Source organism: Pleurodeles waltl, chromosome 1_2 (assembly GCF_031143425.1).
Source record: "Pleurodeles waltl isolate 20211129_DDA chromosome 1_2, aPleWal1.hap1.20221129, whole genome shotgun sequence".
In the NCBI taxonomy this organism is placed as follows: domain Eukaryota; kingdom Metazoa; phylum Chordata; class Amphibia; order Caudata; family Salamandridae; genus Pleurodeles; species Pleurodeles waltl.
The window spans coordinates 20,426,424-20,444,187 of record NC_090437.1 but is presented as its reverse complement, the minus strand read 5'-3'; the positions used below and the strand labels follow the sequence as shown (position 1 = coordinate 20,444,187).

The 17,764-nt window shown below is 44.9% G+C and overlaps 1 protein-coding gene across 1 annotated transcript in view; it reads left to right on the top strand.

Annotated features, from left to right (window-relative positions):
- FBXO10 (F-box protein 10) overlaps positions 1 to 17,764 on the top strand; it is a 554,003-nt gene that overhangs the window by 480,318 nt on the left and 55,921 nt on the right. The window contains exon 10 of the mRNA XM_069235699.1: positions 7,163 to 7,344. Coding sequence (XP_069091800.1) covers positions 7,163 to 7,344 — 182 coding nt within the window. The remainder of the gene's footprint in view (positions 1 to 7,162; positions 7,345 to 17,764) is intronic.

The following is a 17,764-nucleotide window of genomic DNA, read 5'->3' as shown; positions in this document are numbered from 1 at the left end:
CTTCCCCATGGGAGGATCTAACCACACATTTTATCCTATTGTCTGTTGTGTGCTTTCAAAAGGTTTGGTCATCATACGAGTCATAGTCTATATATTGTGTTCTTTACGCTAGCGAGACAAAATTCCTCTTGAGTGACCAGTTTAACTCCCATCGCTATTTCTTATCATTGTTATGAATAGTTCAGTTAGATGAAGAAAGTCTCACAGTTGTTTTTAAATTATATTATGGCCCCTGCTGTTAATCCGAGCTTTATAGTTATCCCTATTCCAGAGAGAGCTCAGGTACCTCTTCTTTTAATACATTGGCAACCTACCCTTCATGCCCCCTGCTTACATTTATGTGGGGTCATTAATGTGGTCTACTTTGAGTTCAGTGTCTTTGTTCTTCCCATGAAAACCCTTTTCCCATTTGTTAATACAATTTACTCATTCATCCCTCTCATTATTAGTTCTAGTATTAAAATGTATGCTGTTTCAGCATTTTGTTTAAATCTGTACTCATATCTCCTAACAACTGGTATAACATGTTTAGTCAAAATTGCATGTGTAAATGTTAAGGGCTTCATGTATCAGTGAAGTGGAAGAAATTAGCTAACCACAAAAAGGAGAACGTCTGTGGAATTTGTCTTCTGGAAGAAACCCACACAAGTCAGAAGTAGCTCTTATAGGTGCAAGAGCTCATTTAAAGGGAGACTGAGTAACAATGAAAGTGTTGAGGTACAAGTTGAAAATGTGTCTGCATTGATTGCCCAGGTTCCACTACAAGCTATCTAATTTTTTGTGATCCCTCTTAGCTGTAATTTTGGATGATGATATGTCATATGTTTTTTCTCTGAAAATGAAGTAATTGACACCTCCACGGTTATTAATTGTAACGCAGTCTTAAGAATGGAAGCCAACTCCATATTGATTGGGCCATAAAAAAGAAGCCAAAGCTTAACTGGCCACAGTAGAAAAAGATAATAAGCAATAGTAGATTTCTTCTCAAAACACCTTTTCCTGTAATTGAATGTCAATATATCACATCAGTAAAACACCCTATTGAATAAAGGTGCAAGAAACCTGGTAGGAAATGAGAAGCCAAGAAATGTGTCAACACTAATCATAAGCTAAGGAATTTAGGATAATATCTAAGAATTGGAAAGGCAAAAAATATGTGAATAGCCTCCTGATCTTAGCAAAGACAGAGAGAGGCAACCTTCAGAAACCTATTGATGAGTGTAAGATTAGACAAACTATTTGTGCCATTTAGACCAAGAAAGTTGCCAGGTGCCATTTGCATACCTGCAGATTATGGCAGGCTTTGCCTAGCCCTCGTCTATTTATATTCTTATAATCATTTGCTAAGATGGGGGTAATTAGAGGATCCTTTGAAATAAAACAGTTGTTTTTGCCAGTGGACTTATTCACATAATTACTGTGTAAGAAAATAAAGAAATACAAATACCTCATATATTGAAAGAGGGATGCATTGATTACAAGTTGTCCTCAATTTTGAGACCTTTAGGGGTCTTACTGTTCCGTTCAGCTCTATGATTGATAGCTGACTGTAGTTTTCTAGTTAGTTGCTGTGATTAACTTTCATGGTGCTCCCTGCCGTAGGCTTTCTGTGTAATTTAGTCCTGATCTTGTCCTTGACATATACTACTAGGTCTAAAAATATTACGCCAGTGCAGCTTATGGTTGTAGTGATGTACAAGTAGACAGTATTATCATTGATCTTATCCACAAGCTTTCAAGCACTCTCTATTGCCTCCCTTCATATTACAAAGAGGTCATCTAAATATCTGGCCCACATTATCACATGCTGAGTCCATTCATCAATGTGAAACGTTTGGACCACTGATTGAGAAATATTTTGATTACCAAATTAACATAATAACTGAACATAAATGAAGTATTATGGTTCCTGTTCACCCACCTCCAACCAAATAGCCAAAGTGCTGAGATCATCTGCCTGCTTCTAAATATGTATCATGTAGCTGTATGGAACATCAGATTGACGGAAGTCTAGGAAGGAGTATGATGTGTACTAAAATCACAATGTATACACAATAATGAACATTCACAAATAGAGGTGATGTGAAGGGAACTAAAGCAAGGGAGTATGTCCTCCAATCACAAATGTACTCCTTGCTGAACAATTATTGAAGCAATAAAGGATGTGTGAATAACCCTATTTTCTAATGATACTTCTAACCACAGATTCCTCACCTTTAGGAGGTTTCTCTGGCACCTGCGTGGATCTTGACGTTTTCACAGCATTGTTGCAGCACACCAGTAGCTGGCATTGAGTGGCTCTGTGTCAGCCTTGTTCTGCTTCAAAAGTCATGGAGTGGAGCCACATATAGATGCCCCCCTTTGAGTGGACATCAGTTCCTTTCTTTTCACACCTTCAAGCACAGATCCAGAGCTCTCCTTCCTTTCTGTCGGCTGAGTAAAATTTATTGAACAGAAAGACACCAAACTGAAAAAATCCAATAAGGGGAAACAGAGATATGAATTTTTAAAGTTTTAAGTAAGAATACTGCTAAGAAGCACAATGTGCCAGTGATGGTCAATAGATGCGGTAAACAGGGACCCAGGTATAGTTTGCGGTTGACCATAATGAAACACAAGTTAGATACACCAACCAGGTTTGTCCTGGTTAGAGATTTTACCTTCTGAATTGTGGCATGATTTACATATTGTCAGACGGGTTACTCCGTCGCAACAGTGACAAATATCCTGTCTGCTGAAATCTAAATCCCATAGGACATAATGGGAATTAGACTTGGCGGACTGGATATCCATCACTGTTGTGACGGAGTAACCCGTCCGTCCTTATCTAAATCAGGCCCTTAGTGGTTTAAGTCCCGTTCCACTATAGGAGTGCACTTCTCAAGCACCTAGGAACTCAGCGGAGGCTCTTAGAGACTCACAGGGTGTCAACCAGAGGCAAACGGCAGGTCCAATTCCCACTGGTCAGCTGGGGTGTTGCAGGAAAGGCCTCTTGTAGCTTGAACAGGAAGTCAGTCTTATGACCCTTGAAGGTCACTTATTTGTCCTGGGTACAAGACGGAGCAGATCTATTCCTTGAGGGATCCTCTTTGGTGACAGACAGCTGGTCTGGTCGTCTTCTGTTCTTCTTAAGGTCCAGAAGTGCTCTGAAGCACATTTATGCCTGGTACTAGCTAATGGGTGGGAATGAGTCCTGGACACACCCTAACCAATAGGGTAAACGTTCTCAGGGCCAGTTCTAAAGAGTTTGGGTATTTTCAAGCTGGTGAAAGGCTTCAGTTGAGCTCTCCAGTAGTCTCTGGTCCTGCCCAGTGGTATAGGCTGCTCCATCAGGTGAACGCCAGATCTATGGTTCTCTGTGGTCTACAGGGGCCTCATCTCAGTTTGAGCTGCTAGTGAAGTCACAATAAACTCAGAGACAAACGTGTAGCAGGACAAAAGCAGGACACTTCAGCAACCAGGCAGAGGATACACAAGAATTGTCTTGGAATCATGTCCCCTTCCTTTCAAGTGTGATCCAAGTGTTACATGTAAAACCCAGAGACAGAAGTCTAGTAGGACAAAAGCAGGGTCCTTCAGCAACACAAGAATAGTTTTGGCTTCCTTTTTTCTCCCTTTCAGGTGGTATTTGTTATTTAGCAGACCTGTCAAAAAGGATTTGACCCTGTGCTGTTGGAAAAAAGAGGCCCACAGCCACATCCTGCATATTCGGCTGAGCTCAGAGGTGTCATCTCCACCCATTCAGTTCAGTCTATTGTTTGCTACTTAAAGGCATTTCACACTTATTCAAAGGCTAATCACTGGCTGGGAGCTGCACATTGATATCAACAATTGTTTGAGCTCCATGTCTGTGGGCATGGAAAGAGTCACTCGAGAAGATGAAGTCCACATAAAGGCTCTGCTTCTTCACTTCTGGGGCGGAACGAGACTGATGCAGAGCTACACAATGACACCTAGTGGTGTGCAGGAGCTCTGCTGTAAAAACATCTGGATTTAGTGTGGAACCTGAGGACTATTCTAAAGGTAAGGGGGTCTACCAGAAAGAGTATTACCTAAGGTAAGTAACTTGTTCTTAAGTACGAAAAGCCCTTATCACAGTTGGTGTGGGTGTACATGTTGTACTGTATGAAAGGATGAAATGCAGAGGTGGGATTAATGTAGTTCCCTATCTTTTCAAGGCAACACACTCAGCAGAGACACAGGAATTCCCAAAAATATTGGTCTAGCCTGACAAAGAGTTGGGAGACTATCCTGTCTGAAATTAGGTCACTTTGCCATGTGGGGCAGGTGACCTTATCTGAAGCTGTTTTTGACCTCTGGTTGTAGTTTTTTCTATTTTTCAATTACCCTTATTTAGGTCTTATATTTAGAGAGGGAATAAATGGTTTTGATGAATGGCTTTACTCCTCATTAGAGGGTGTCGATAGGCAGAAATATGTTTTACATATACCAATGAGGTCATGAATAAAATTTATTTCTACCAGTAGGTACTTTTAGCCTCATTAATGCTTCCCTGAATTCCACCCACCTCTACAGTCCAATACATAGACCCACTTCTGTTCATCAGACGAGATTCCTACCTCACCTACCTCTGGAAAACACCTTTAGAGCTCCCCTCCTTGAGGTAGTTGCTGGGACCTGCACGCTTTATGTTGGGGCAAGTAGCAGCCCAATAATGAAGCACGCCACTCAAACGTTCTTTAAAATAGGATTATTCACACATCTTTTATTCATATGTCTGTAATTTAGTTATATGCAGTATTGGGCATACTTTCTATGCCCCTCACCATCCAAAACGAAAACGTATGTCTCTGGCTAAATCTGGGTCTCACAAATGAGTTACCCACGTTTGTTATTTCTTTTTCTTTTAATGTAAGAGTATTTGAATATCTTGCCCATATACCTTTCTGTTCAGTCAGTGGTGTTACATCTTTCTCAGAGCATTCAGTCTACCGAAGTGTTTCTGGCCCATCTACTGGGCACACATTACTTTTAAGTGATGCATAACTTTAGACTCCTTTTACTGCCTCAAAACCGCCTCAATCATTCTTCAGCACTCATTAGTTGCTTTGCAAGGTGTTCTGGGCTGTAATGTAGCGATGTCACAGGTCCTGCTTCTGCAATCAAGGTAAATGGACCTTTTGACTGCTGCTGGAGCAGTAAAATGCAGCAATTACCAAGGATCAACAGGCCCCTCAGGGCTCTGGGCCTCGGTCCCCCATAACCTGTTGCACCAATTTTAGCTGCCCCCTGGTTCGTGCTTAGTTTGTAAACTTCGACGGCCTTACATAAACATTAATTTCTTTACATTTATATCACTAGCTTATAATGAATTCTCAGACAACTGCTTTTTCATTTTATAGGGTCAGTTGTGCAAACACGTTTTTTCTACACGAAAAATGCAAATAAAATCAATAAACTCAGCAGCGGTCATTCCCGGTTGTAAATAAACCCATGTCAGTCGAGTACCCGCGTTCGAAAAATATAAACAACTGCGCTGCATTTTTCGAAAGTGTGCCGTTTCTTTTTGCCTTTTAAAAAATTGGCCTCAAGGTATACTCAGAGTTTGCATGAAACAACTCTGTGTATCTAACCTGGTGAGTTAACTTGAATAGGATAATCTCTCACTAGCGATCCTTACTACTACCTTCGAACTGCTGAGGCCTGAAAACTCACCAACTCTCCTTCCCTATCCGCTTGCTGTGGTGTAGTTCTGACCAACCCTTCTTCATAAGTGTTAACTTAGTGTGTGGTTTTAGGAGCTTTTTATTTTGCTGATGGCGAGTTTGCTGTGAGTTGATACATATATACTTTTTTTTCTAATACATCTGGTGAATTGCTCTTTATAGTTATTATAATGACAACTCACCAGATTTGTAGGGTGTTTAGATTAGATTAGTAATATAAACATGTTTTGTTAAATCATCAAATGATCACAATGTAAATGTCCGGTGTTCTTTAACTTTAGCTTTAGCAATTTCTTTGATATCAGCAAATGTAAAGAGTGTTGGCAAAGAGTTTTTTTTATCACATAGATTTAATCAGATGTAGGCCCTCATAACAAGTGGCCTCTTAATTCTGCTTAATTCTGATGGGGCAGGTAACAGAAATTACTCACCTCGCACCCACCTCCACCATTGGAATTATGAGATCTGCAGAAATACCACAGATCTCTTAACTTTCACCTGGAGATCTCAGGATGAAATTCTACCCCAAAATGAGGAGTTATGGGGTTGAGTGGAACACAGAATTACCAACTCTTATCAGTAATTCCTCATTTCTTACTGAACCCTCAGGGTCCAACTCATAATGTGCCCCGCCCTGGACAGTTCTGGGGTTACTGGTATACCTGAAATCAGCAACACAAGAGATAGAGAAAATACAGCCCATTTCCTAGGGCACTCAGGATGAGGACTTTAATGTCCAAATGTTTACTTGGGTGCTGCAATTGAAACCATGCGGGAGAATCACCTTTTCAGTTAAGCAACAAAGGGGCCAATTTAAATGCTGGCAGAGAGGGAACATAGTCGAAGTGGAGTTCCCTCCCCTGCCAACACAGTGGTTAGCACCCCTGATAAATGCAGGAAGACAATAGGTCTACTCGATCACCATTGAAGCCGAACTTCTCCAACAGCCCGACAGAGTTAGGGCCATCAGAGAATTGTCTATATCTCTGTCTGCTCAATTAGGATGAGCTGACATATACCCATTCTTTTTACTGCCTATCACTGCAACAGTAGAAACAAATAGTTACCCCTCATTGGAGATAAGTCCCATGGCGAGGGGGGGCATTATCTTTTTTATTTTTAAAAATAAAATATTGCTTTGGTATTTTCTTTTTGAAAATAAAAAGCAAACAATTTAGTGGAAGGCTCCTCCGTGTTGATGGAGTCCTGTACCAAACTGTGAAAAGCATTGACAGTCACCACTGTGATGATGGTTCCTGCCAATGCTTTAGAAATCAATGCAGGTTCTTGGTCATTTCTAAATTCGGCGTGGGGCATCTCCGTCAGGGCCACCAAATAATTTACTCTCTCTCTCTGGCGGACAAAAGTGCCTCCCTCCAAAATCTAAATTGGCCTCTTAGTCTTACTTTCAGCTATCTCATACCTCAAGTAAATGATACCTGTTTGATATGTGTGCTATTTGTGTTCATTTCCAGATTACCAAGAACAGGATCCACTCCTTCCATGACTATGCTATTGCTTTGCTAGACCAAAGCAAAGGACTGGTTCAGGAAAACCTAATTTTCCAAGGAAAAACCGGGAAGTCGATTTTGCAGCAGGTGCCCAACACAGAAGACTGTATTGTTCAACACAACAAGATGCTGGCATATAAACAAAGGTAAGCAGTTTGACGGAAACTTATCAGTGGTGCCAATCAATATGTACAACTATTATAGAAAACAAGGGAGGACTTTGATGCTTGTGCAAAGACACAAGGAGTCTTTTGTCAGTTGTTTAATCTGTGATATAGCATGACTTGTCATTTGTTATTGTTAAAACATCATATGAACCGTTCACTACAGTTGCTAGCCTATCATAAATCATAATTTTTTTAAGGAATCAATTGCTTGTTACCTTCCGAAGGATACTTCGGGCCGCATATTCTTCACCTTGAGAATATTCCCCAGGTGCCAGACTGAATCCAGAAGATTTCATAGTAGTGCTTCATCACTCCAGTTAGTATCGTGCAGCTCTGAATAAGCTTTGTTCCGCCTAGAAAGTGATGGAGCAAAGCCATATGTAACCCCTGCGTCCCAGCGTCAGTTTCTTGATCAACTATTGTTGTGCCCTCAGACACAGCACAAATAACTGTTGATACCAGTGGACATATCTGTAATTTGGTATCTTTTTAGATGGTAAAAAGAGGGCCACTCCACAGATCTGGGCGTTAGGAGGGTCGTGAGGATTCTGCAGGTAGATAGATTATCTACCTGAGCACGGAGCGCCACTTGCTTTTTCGTTGGTTTAACATTTTTTTATTTATTTAATTCCAGTGGGCAAGCGAATGATGTACCCACGTAAAACTACAGGTTTCAAACCATGCCACGTCAAAAACAGATGTCGCTGATGTACCCGCATGTGTTGTGCCTTTGATGTCTACGATTCCAAATCATATAATAATATGCCTTCATGTAACCAAGGGTGTTCCAAGATGGTGAAGCAAAGCTGCACATAGCTGAACATCAAAAGAAGTCACAGATCCTGCATAAGTCCAACTCCAAAGCGAGGGCGTGGACCTGTTTACCTCAAGGTCGATCCAGCAACAGGTCTTCTTCACAGTCGGTCATCCGGTATGTTGAAGTCCACCTTTAAGAGGAAACACAAGATGAAGCAGGATACAACCCCATCTAAAGGGAAGTTGTAAGATGCCACTCGATCTTACCTCATTTGAGGAGCTAATTCCTTTGTTGATTCTGAGGCACTCCGAGTTCCCAGGGCTATTGGAGACATTGCAGCGTTTTGAGGCTTTCAAGATGGCCATGCTGTGTATTTTTTTGCACTGTCCTGGCTCCATTTTGCTTGCCTTTGGGCTTCACAAATCCACAATCTTCAGTAGGGTTACCACCAGCAGATAAATACTCTGTGCTGTCCAAGCCTCTTGGGCTCATCTGAGTTCCGCACCTACTCCTGTGACGACTTCCATTTTGGTCCCAAGACATGAACTGGTTCTTTTTTCATCGATTCCAGTCCCAACTTTGCCAGTGCCAGAGGGGTGTCTGGTGCTGACTCCATTGTCCTACCCTGAACCAAATCTGTATAGCCACTGACCAAGGTCACATTCCGACTTCACTCCAGTATACCTATGTCCTGTACAGCCTGCTCCCGGCAACACACTCCCAATACCGTGGAGCTGTCTGCAGAGACTCCTTCATGATTTTGATTCCCATTTTGGTCAGAGTTCACTACCAATTGGAGAGGACAGTCGCGATATTGGAGATGATTTACCACCACATTATGATGATGACAGCTTATAGATGGGTAGGCAGCCCTTATGGATATACTATTTATGTATCCCACCTCTAGGAAGCTGGCCTGGTGTGTGGTTGACACCTATGGTGTTGGCACCTTATACCAGGTCCAGTCAACCCCTATTAGTGGAGTGTAGTCACACAGCACTTATCACACATGAAAGAACCACACAGTGTTTAAAAAATAAAGGTATTTTATTAAGGTAACACAACACTAGAATACTTATAGGCAATCCCCCCCAACTGGAGGTAAGTACACACTAAATATATACACAATAACAATCAGCAAATAGCATAGAAACAACAAGCATTGGCAATAGTGATAGAAAATAGTGAGGGCCATAGGGGAGGGCCAAACCATATACTTAGAAAGTGGAATGCGGAGAGAAGTCCCCCACCCAAGGATGTGGAGTTGTAAGAGGGGAGCTGGAAGAACTAGGGATTCCAAGAGATGAGTACCTGAGTGACCCCCAGGGATCAGGAGAGCAGCGGTAAGTGCCTGGTTTCCCCAAGGACAAACAGGTGGACTTTGAAAAGGGATTGTGCAAGACCCAGACCAGACTAGAATAAGCCAAAGGTGGATTCTGGCAGAAGAGGACTTGCAAAAGAAGGGGACAGAGTCCACTTCGAGTTGGAGTGTCCGATCGTGGCAGGAGCCACTCACTACCCACTCTTCTGTGGATGCAGAATCAGGTTGACGGGGGAAGAAGAAGACCAGCTGTGCAGCACAGGAGCTGAAGAGGAGTCCCTGAAGCGATGTAGATGGTGTTCCACGTCGGCTGTTGGGTTGCAGTTGGTCAGTGGTTAGGAGAACCACCAACAAGCCTTGGCAAAGACCAGAAGAAGCACGGTAGGAATCGCAAGACTGAAGAGGACCATCAAGGCCCAGAGGACTCGACCCTTGGTGGGGAGTCCGACGTGACCCTCAGCAGTCAGGAGAGCCAACAGAAGCAGTCGCAGCCCCCACAGGCAACCCACTAGTAGCAGGCACAGTAAGTCGCAGTGATGCCCAGTCAGCACACCTGAAGAGGAGTCCCACGTCTCTGGATTAGCAGAGAGGAGACTGTGGTTGACAGGATGAAGTGCTGGAGGCCTGGGCTACATGGAGCCTGAAGATCCCTTGGAGTAGGAGCAAACAAGCATTGGTAGATGCAAGAGTCCCAGTGCACAGGGATACTGTCTTGCAAGGAGAGGCAAGGACTTACCGTCTCCTAAGTTGAACAGCAGGCAGAGAGGACCAAGGAGACCACTCCAGACCACCACCTGTGATGCAGGATCCACGCAGTTCCAGAGGAGAGCAGATCCACACAGCTGGTCCTTGTTGCAGTTGGTGTCTGCAGATGCAGGGGAGTGACTCCTTCACTGCAAGGGAGATTCCCTTTTGCTTCTTGGTGCAGGCTGAAGTCTTGCCAACCTGAGAGGATGCACAGCCAGGGAAATGTTGCAGTTGCTAGAAGGAGCCAGAGAAACAAAGTTGCAAAGCGAAGTCGTCGCTGGAGTTGCAGACTTGTGGCTTCTGAGGAGTCCAGATGCAGTTCCAGTGGTTAGAAGTAGAAGTAAATGATCCAGAGGAGTCCTGGTGGGATCTTGCATATCGTATCCGGGGACCCACCCACAAGGGAGTCCTAAATATCCCTAAAGGAGGTTTGATCACCAAGCACTGTGACCACCTATCAGGTGACGTCACCTACCTGACTTGGCCACTCAGATGCTCCCAAGGGCCTCTGCACATCTTGGTTTCAAGATGACAGAATCAAGTGGCCACCTGGAGGAACACTGGGCACCACCCTTGGGATGGTGATGCACAGGCTAGTGGTCACTCCCCTTTCCTTTGTCCAGTTTTGAGCCATAGCCGGAACCAAGGGTACCTGGACTGGTGCAAACAGGTTTATGCAAGGAGTGCAACACATGTGCCCTTCAAAGCATAACAGTGGCTTTGGGAGGCTACCCCTCCCAAGCCATGTAACACCTGTTTCCAAGGGAGAGGGTGTTGCCTTCCTCTCCCACAGGAAATCCTTTGGCACGGGCTGCCTGGAAAACCCTGCAAGACTGGTAGGAGCAATACTGAGGGGTCCTCTAAGGAGCACCCAGAGTGCATGGACTCATACAACCAATACTGGCAACTGTATTGGGGTATGATTCCGACATGTTTGATACCAAACATGCCCAGGTTCGGACTTATCATTATGTAGCTGGACACAGGTAGCGACCTGTGTCCCGTTACACGTGTACAATGGCTTCCCCACACTTACGTAGTCCAGTGCAATGGAGCTGGAGTTGGTAGAGGCACCTCTGCTCATGTGGGGGTGTCCTCACACACAGGGACCTGCACCCTGCCCTCTGGGTTAGGAGGGCCTAACCTAGGGATGGCTTACAGTGACCTGGTGTAGTGACCTGTGGTGAAAGGGTGCATGCACATTTTCACGCAGGCTGCAATGGAAGGCCTGCAGACACATTTTGCATGGGCTCCAAAGGGTGGCATAACACATGCTGCAGCCCATGGGGGTCCTAATGCCCCCATATACTAGGGACTTATAAGGGATCACCAGTATGCCAATTGTGGAGTGCACAGAGGTCCTAAGCAACCAAACTTAGAAGGAGAAAGCACAATCACTGGGGTCCTAGTTAACAGGATCCCAGTGAACACAGTCTAAACACACTGATAGCAGACAAAAAGTGGGGGTAACCATGCAAAAAAGAGGGTACCTTCCTAGACCACCTTTTTGGCAAAAAATCTGACTCTGGTTTTTGGTTCTTTGGAATATTTTAAGACAAGTTGGGACACAGTGCATTCTTTAGGCCTCTGGACCCCTGCCAAGAAATTAACCCATATGTTTCAGCCTCTTCAGGGCTGCACCAGAAGGCTGACAAACGTGCAGCATCAGAGCTCACACAGAAATCCAGTGCTTTCATGGACAGGGATCAGGCGGGCAACAAGCATTTCACCCAGGACACAGTCTTTCCAGTCCTCCTCCCCTACGGCATCAGCATCCAAGGTTCTTTAGTGTGTCCTTAAATAAAGCACACAGTTGTCGTGTGAGAGACAGGATTTAACAATGGACAGAAATCACCCTCTAGATGGACTGTGGGGCAAATCCACAAAGGCCAAAGCAAGGCCGTAATGGACACTTCCACAGCCCCCACAGTGCGGGGGGTCCCAGGCTTCCATACATGAAGGGGGGCCTTGTCAGCTCTACGTTGTGGGTATTGTGAGGGGTCCCCTCACCTTTCTTTGCGGGGGGACCTAGGGTTTTCTTACGCTACTGCGCCAAAGCTGCCACCGCTGCACTGGCACACAGTGTGCCTGTCTTGACATCTGTCAGACCTTGATGTGGGCATCAGTGCACATGTTTACAAAGCAGTACTGCATTGACAACCAGATCCAACAAGAAATACATTTTGTCCATTTGGTCCTTCAGTACATTTTGTTTGAGCCCACTCTACAGACCCTCCTCTTAGGGAGTTATTTCTTTGGTATCCATTCTAAAGGTGAAGAATCTGCAGTTAGAAGTAGCCATCAGAAGAACATCTCACTCACCTTTGGTAACACTCTATGTGGTGGATACTCTGTTTAGCAGTAAATTCCTCATGGCCCTCATTCTTCCCCATTCTGTGAAGGAGTCTCTTTTTAGCATCTAAAAAGGTCCTAAATTAGAGATCTGCACACAGGTACCTCCAATCGCTCCTCGTCCGAGGGCACTGAAAGAGGCAAGCAAAAAAACAGACATTGATGAATAAGGGTGGCATCTATATGTGGCACTGCTCTGTGACCTCTGGGGCGGAACAAAGCCAAGGTGAAACTGCACAGTCCAGCCTGTTCTTCTGAGTTAGAACTGCACAAATCGTAGTTAATTTATAGAAGTGGGCATTTGTTATGTCTTCCTTTGGTCATAAAGCTCTTTTAAAATCCTTCATTGGAGGAGGATAAAATGTAATTCCACAACGTTGTACTAATTTTTGAACAGTTAACAAACAAATAAAGCCTTGGGCCAAGCCGCAACAAGATTTGTTTGTTTGAATTATATAGGGACCATTTCTTAAAACAGTATAATAAGAAGAATTCAAAGAAGTGGATGTTGTAAGGAGTTTACAAGTAAGGCTGGGCTTCCATGAATTAGAAGCACTGTAATCATAACTGAAGTGAATGTCCTGGTGGATTAGGTCATGAAGAAATGCTCGTAAAAGGACTGTCCTTTATCAAGCAGTGGTGTTTAAAAGGGAAATTCCTTGTGTTGTAGAAACAAGTTATACATGCTTACATACTATCAAAGACAAGTATGTTTCTGACAGTCATAGAAATAAAAGGCAGTGATAGGCAAGGAAATGTAGATTTTCCTAGTTTTAATGACTGAAAGTTTTAATTGTATTAAAGACACAGAGGCGAGTATTATGCATTCTTTTCTTGCTTTAATCAAACAGCAGCAAGTGAAGAAAACTACAATTCCCATGAGTGTGGAAAAACCAGCCAATGGGAAACAAAAGGTAGTCCAATAACAACAACCAATGAGTAACTGTGAGAAAGTAGCCTCTTTCTAGCCTTGTTACCCCCACTTTTGGCCTGTTTGTGAGTGTATGTCAGGGTGTTTTCACTGCCTCACTGGGATCCTGCCAGCCAGGGCCCAGTGCTCATAGTGAAAACCCTATGTTTTCAGTATGTTTGTTATGTGTTACTGGGAACCTGCTATCCAGGACCCCAGTGCTCATAAGTTTGTGACCTATATGTATGTGTTCCCTGTGTGATGCCTAACTGTCTCACTGAGGCTCTGCTAACCAGAACCTCAGTGGTTATGCTCTCTCTTTACAAATTGTCACTAACGGGCTAGTGACCAATTTCACCAATTTACGTTGGCATACTGGAACACCCTTCTAATTCCCTAGTATATGGTACTGAGGTACCCAGGGTATTGGGGTTCCAGGAGATCCCTATGGGCTACAGCATTTCTTTTGCCACCCATAGGGAGCTCTGGCAATTCTTACACAGGCCTGCCACTGCAGCCTGAGTGAAATAACGTCCACGTTATTTCACAGCCATTTACCACTGCACTTAAGTAACTTATAAGTCACCTATATGTCTAACCTTTACCTGGTAAAGGTTGGGTGCTAAGTTACTTAGTGTGTGGGCACCCTGGCACTAGCCAAGGTGCCCCCACATTGTTCAGGGCAAATTCCCCGGACTTTGTGAGTGCGGGGACACCATTACACGTGTGCACTATACATAGGTCACTACCTATGTATAGCTTCACAATGGTAACTCCGAACATGGCCATGTAACATGTCTAAGATCATGGAATTGCCCCCCCCCCAATGCCATCCTGGTATTGGGGAGACAATCCCATGATCCCCCGGGTCTCTAGCACAGACCCGGGTACTGCCAAACTGCCTTTTCAGGGGTTTCACTGCAGCTGCTGCTGCTGCCAACCCCTCAGACAGGTTTCTGCCCTCCTGGGGTCCAGCCAGGCTTGGCCCAGGAAGGCAGAACAAAGGACTTCCTCAGAGAGAGGGTGTTACACCCTCTCCCTTTGGAAAAAGGTGTTAAGGCAGGGGAGGAGTAGCCTCCCCCAGCCTCTGGAAATGCTTTCTTGGGCACAGATGGTGCCCATTTCTGCATAAGCCAGTCTACACCGGTTCAAGGATCCCCCAGCCCTGCTCTGGCGCGAAACTGGACAAAGGAAAGGGGAGTGACCACTCCCCTGACCTGCACCTCCCCTGGGAGGTGCCCAGAGCTCCTCCAGTGTGCTCCAGACCTCTGCCATCTTGGAAACAGAGGTGCTGCTGGCACACTGGACTGCTCTGAGTGGCCAGGGCCAGCAGGTGACATAAGAGACTCCTTCTGATAGGCTCTTACCTGTGTTGCTAGCCTATCCTCTCACCTACGTAGCCAAACCTCCTTTTCTGGCTATTTAGGGTCTCTGCTTTGGGGAATTCTTTAGATAACGAATGCAAGAGCTCATCAGAGTTCCTCTGCATCTCTCTCTTCACCTTCTGCAAAGGAATCGACTGCTGACCGCGCTGGAAGCCTGCAAAACTGCAACAAAGTAGCAAAGACGACTACTGCGACCTTGTAACGCTGATCCTGCCGCCTTCTCGACTGTTTTCCTGGTGGTGCATGCTGTGGGGGTAGTCTGCCTCCTCTCTGCACTAGAAGCTCCGAAGAAATCTCCCGTGGGTCGACGGAATCTTCCCCCTGCAACCGCAGGCACCAAAGAACTGCATCACCGGTCCTCTGGGTCTCCTCTCAGCATGACGAGCGAGGTCCCCTGAACTCAGCAACTCTGTCCAAGTGACTCCCACAGTCCAGTGACTCTTCAGTCCAAGTTTGGTGGAGGTAAGTCCTTGCCTCCCCACGCTAGACTGCATTGCTGGGAACCGCGTGACTTGTAGCTGCTCCGGCTCCTGTGCACTCTTCCAGGATTTCCTTTGTGCACAGCCAAGCCTGGGTCCCCGGCACTCTAACCTGCAGTGCACGACCTCCTGAGTTGTCCTCCGGCGTCGTGGGACCTTCCTTTGTGACTTCGGGTGAGCTCCGTTTCACTCCACTTCGTAGTGCCTGTTCCGGCACTTCTGCGGGTGCTGCTTGCTTCTGAGTGGGCTCTTTGTCTTGCTGGACGCCCCCTCTGTCCCCTCACGCAATTGGCGACATCCTGGTCCCTCCTGGGCCACAGCAGCATCCAAAAACCCTAACCGCGACCCTTGCAGCTAGCAAGGCTTGTTTGCGGTCTTTCTGCACGGAAACACCTCTGCACGACGTGGGACATCCATCCTCCAAAGGGGAAGTTTCTAGCCCTTGTTGTTCTTGCAGAATCCACAGCTTCTACCATCCGGTGGCAGCTTCTTTGCACCCACAGCTGGCATTTCCTGGGCATCTGCCCACTCCCGACTTGATCGTGACTTTTGGACTTGGTCCCCTTGTTCCACAAGTACTCTCGTCTGGAAATCCATTGTTGTTGCATTGCTGGTGTTGGTCTTTCTTGCAGAATTCCCCTATCACAACTTCTGTGCTCTTTGGGGAACTTAGGTGCACTTTGCACCCACTTTTCAGGGTCTTGGGGTGGGCTATTTTTCTAACCCTCACTGTTTTCTTACAGTCCCAGCGACCCTCTACAAGGTCACATAGGTTTGGGGTCCATTCGTGGTTCGCATTCCACTTCTGGAGTATATGGTTTGTGTTGCCCCTATCCCTATGTGCCCCCATTGCATTCTATTGTGACTATACATTGTTTGCACTGTTTTCTATTGCTATTACTGCATATTTTGGTATTGTGTACATATATCTTGTGTATATTTGCTATCCTCATACTGAGGGTACTCACTGAGATACTTTGGCATATTGTCATAAAAATAAAGTACCTTTATTTTTAGTATATCTGTGTATTGTGTTTTCTTATGATATTGTGCATATGACACTAGTGGTACTGTAGGAGCTTCACTCGTCTCCTAGTTCAGCCTAAGCTGCTCTGCTAAGCTACCTTTTCTATCAGCCTAAGCTGCTAGACACCCCTCTACACTAATAAGGGATAACTGGACCTGGTGCAAGGTGTACGTACCCCATTGGTACCCACTACAAGCCAGGCCAGCCTCCTACATTGGTTGTGCAGCGGTGGGATAAGTACTTGCAACTACTTACCACTTTGTCATATTGTACTTTTCATAAGAGAAAAATATACAAAACAAGTTCAGTGTATGTACACCTAACCAAAATGTTTTGCTTTTCTCCTCTCACTTCTTTGCTAAGTGCTGAAAAGTACCTCTAAAACTTTCAAAAAGTTCTTAAAAAGTTTTCAAAGTTTTTTCTGTCCTTTAAAAAGTTCTGAAAACTTTTTCTTTCTTTTTCTGTCCCTTAAACCTTTTCTATAATGTCTGGTACAGGTCAAACTGTTGATCTGACCAAAATTGCATTTGATCACCTTAGCTGGAAAGGAGCAAGGAGTCTCTGCATTGAAAGAGGTTTAGGGGTAGGGAAGAATCCCTCAAGAGAACTGTTAGTTAATATGCTCATTGAACAGGATAAGACCTTAGTTGGCACATCTGGTGAGAGATTAGCTGATGGTTCACACTCTGATTCTGGGGTAGCCCCAGTAAAAGTGTTAGAAGGGAACCTTCCCAACCTGCCCCTTAGCAAGCCACCTAGCATGGCTGGTACTAATGTGACTCCACATCACAGTAAGAGTGTTACTTCTCATCATAGTAGGAGTGTCACTTCTGTAGGCCAGAATGTTAGAGTGCCATCTGTTAGGGACAGGTCTCCCTCTGTTCATTCACACCGTTCTTCTGTGTCAAGGCATGCCCAACCCACCCTCCCTGAAGACAGAATGTTAGAAATGGAACTCAATAGATTGAGAGTGGAAGAATCCAGGCTGAAGCTCAAAAAGCAACAGCTGGATCTAGACAAGGAAGCATTTGACTTAGAAAAAGAAAGACAGAGGTTGGGGTTTGGACCCCATGGTGGCAGCAGCAGTTTTACAGATAGTAATCCTGTGAAAGAGCATGATTCTAGGAATCTGCACAAGATAGTTCCCCCTTATAAAGAGGGGGATGACATTAACAAGTGGTTTGCTTCACTTGAGAGGGCCTGTGTTGTACAGGGGGTCCCTCAAAGGCAGTGGGCTGCTATCCTGTGGCTATCTTTCAGTGGAAAGGGTAGGAATAGACTCCTTACTGTGAAGGAAAGTGATGCCAATAATTTTACAGTTCTTAAGAATGCACTCCTAGATGGCTATGGCTTAACCACTGAACAGTACAGGATCATGTTCAGAGAAACCAAAAAGGAGTCTTCACAAGACTGGGTAGACT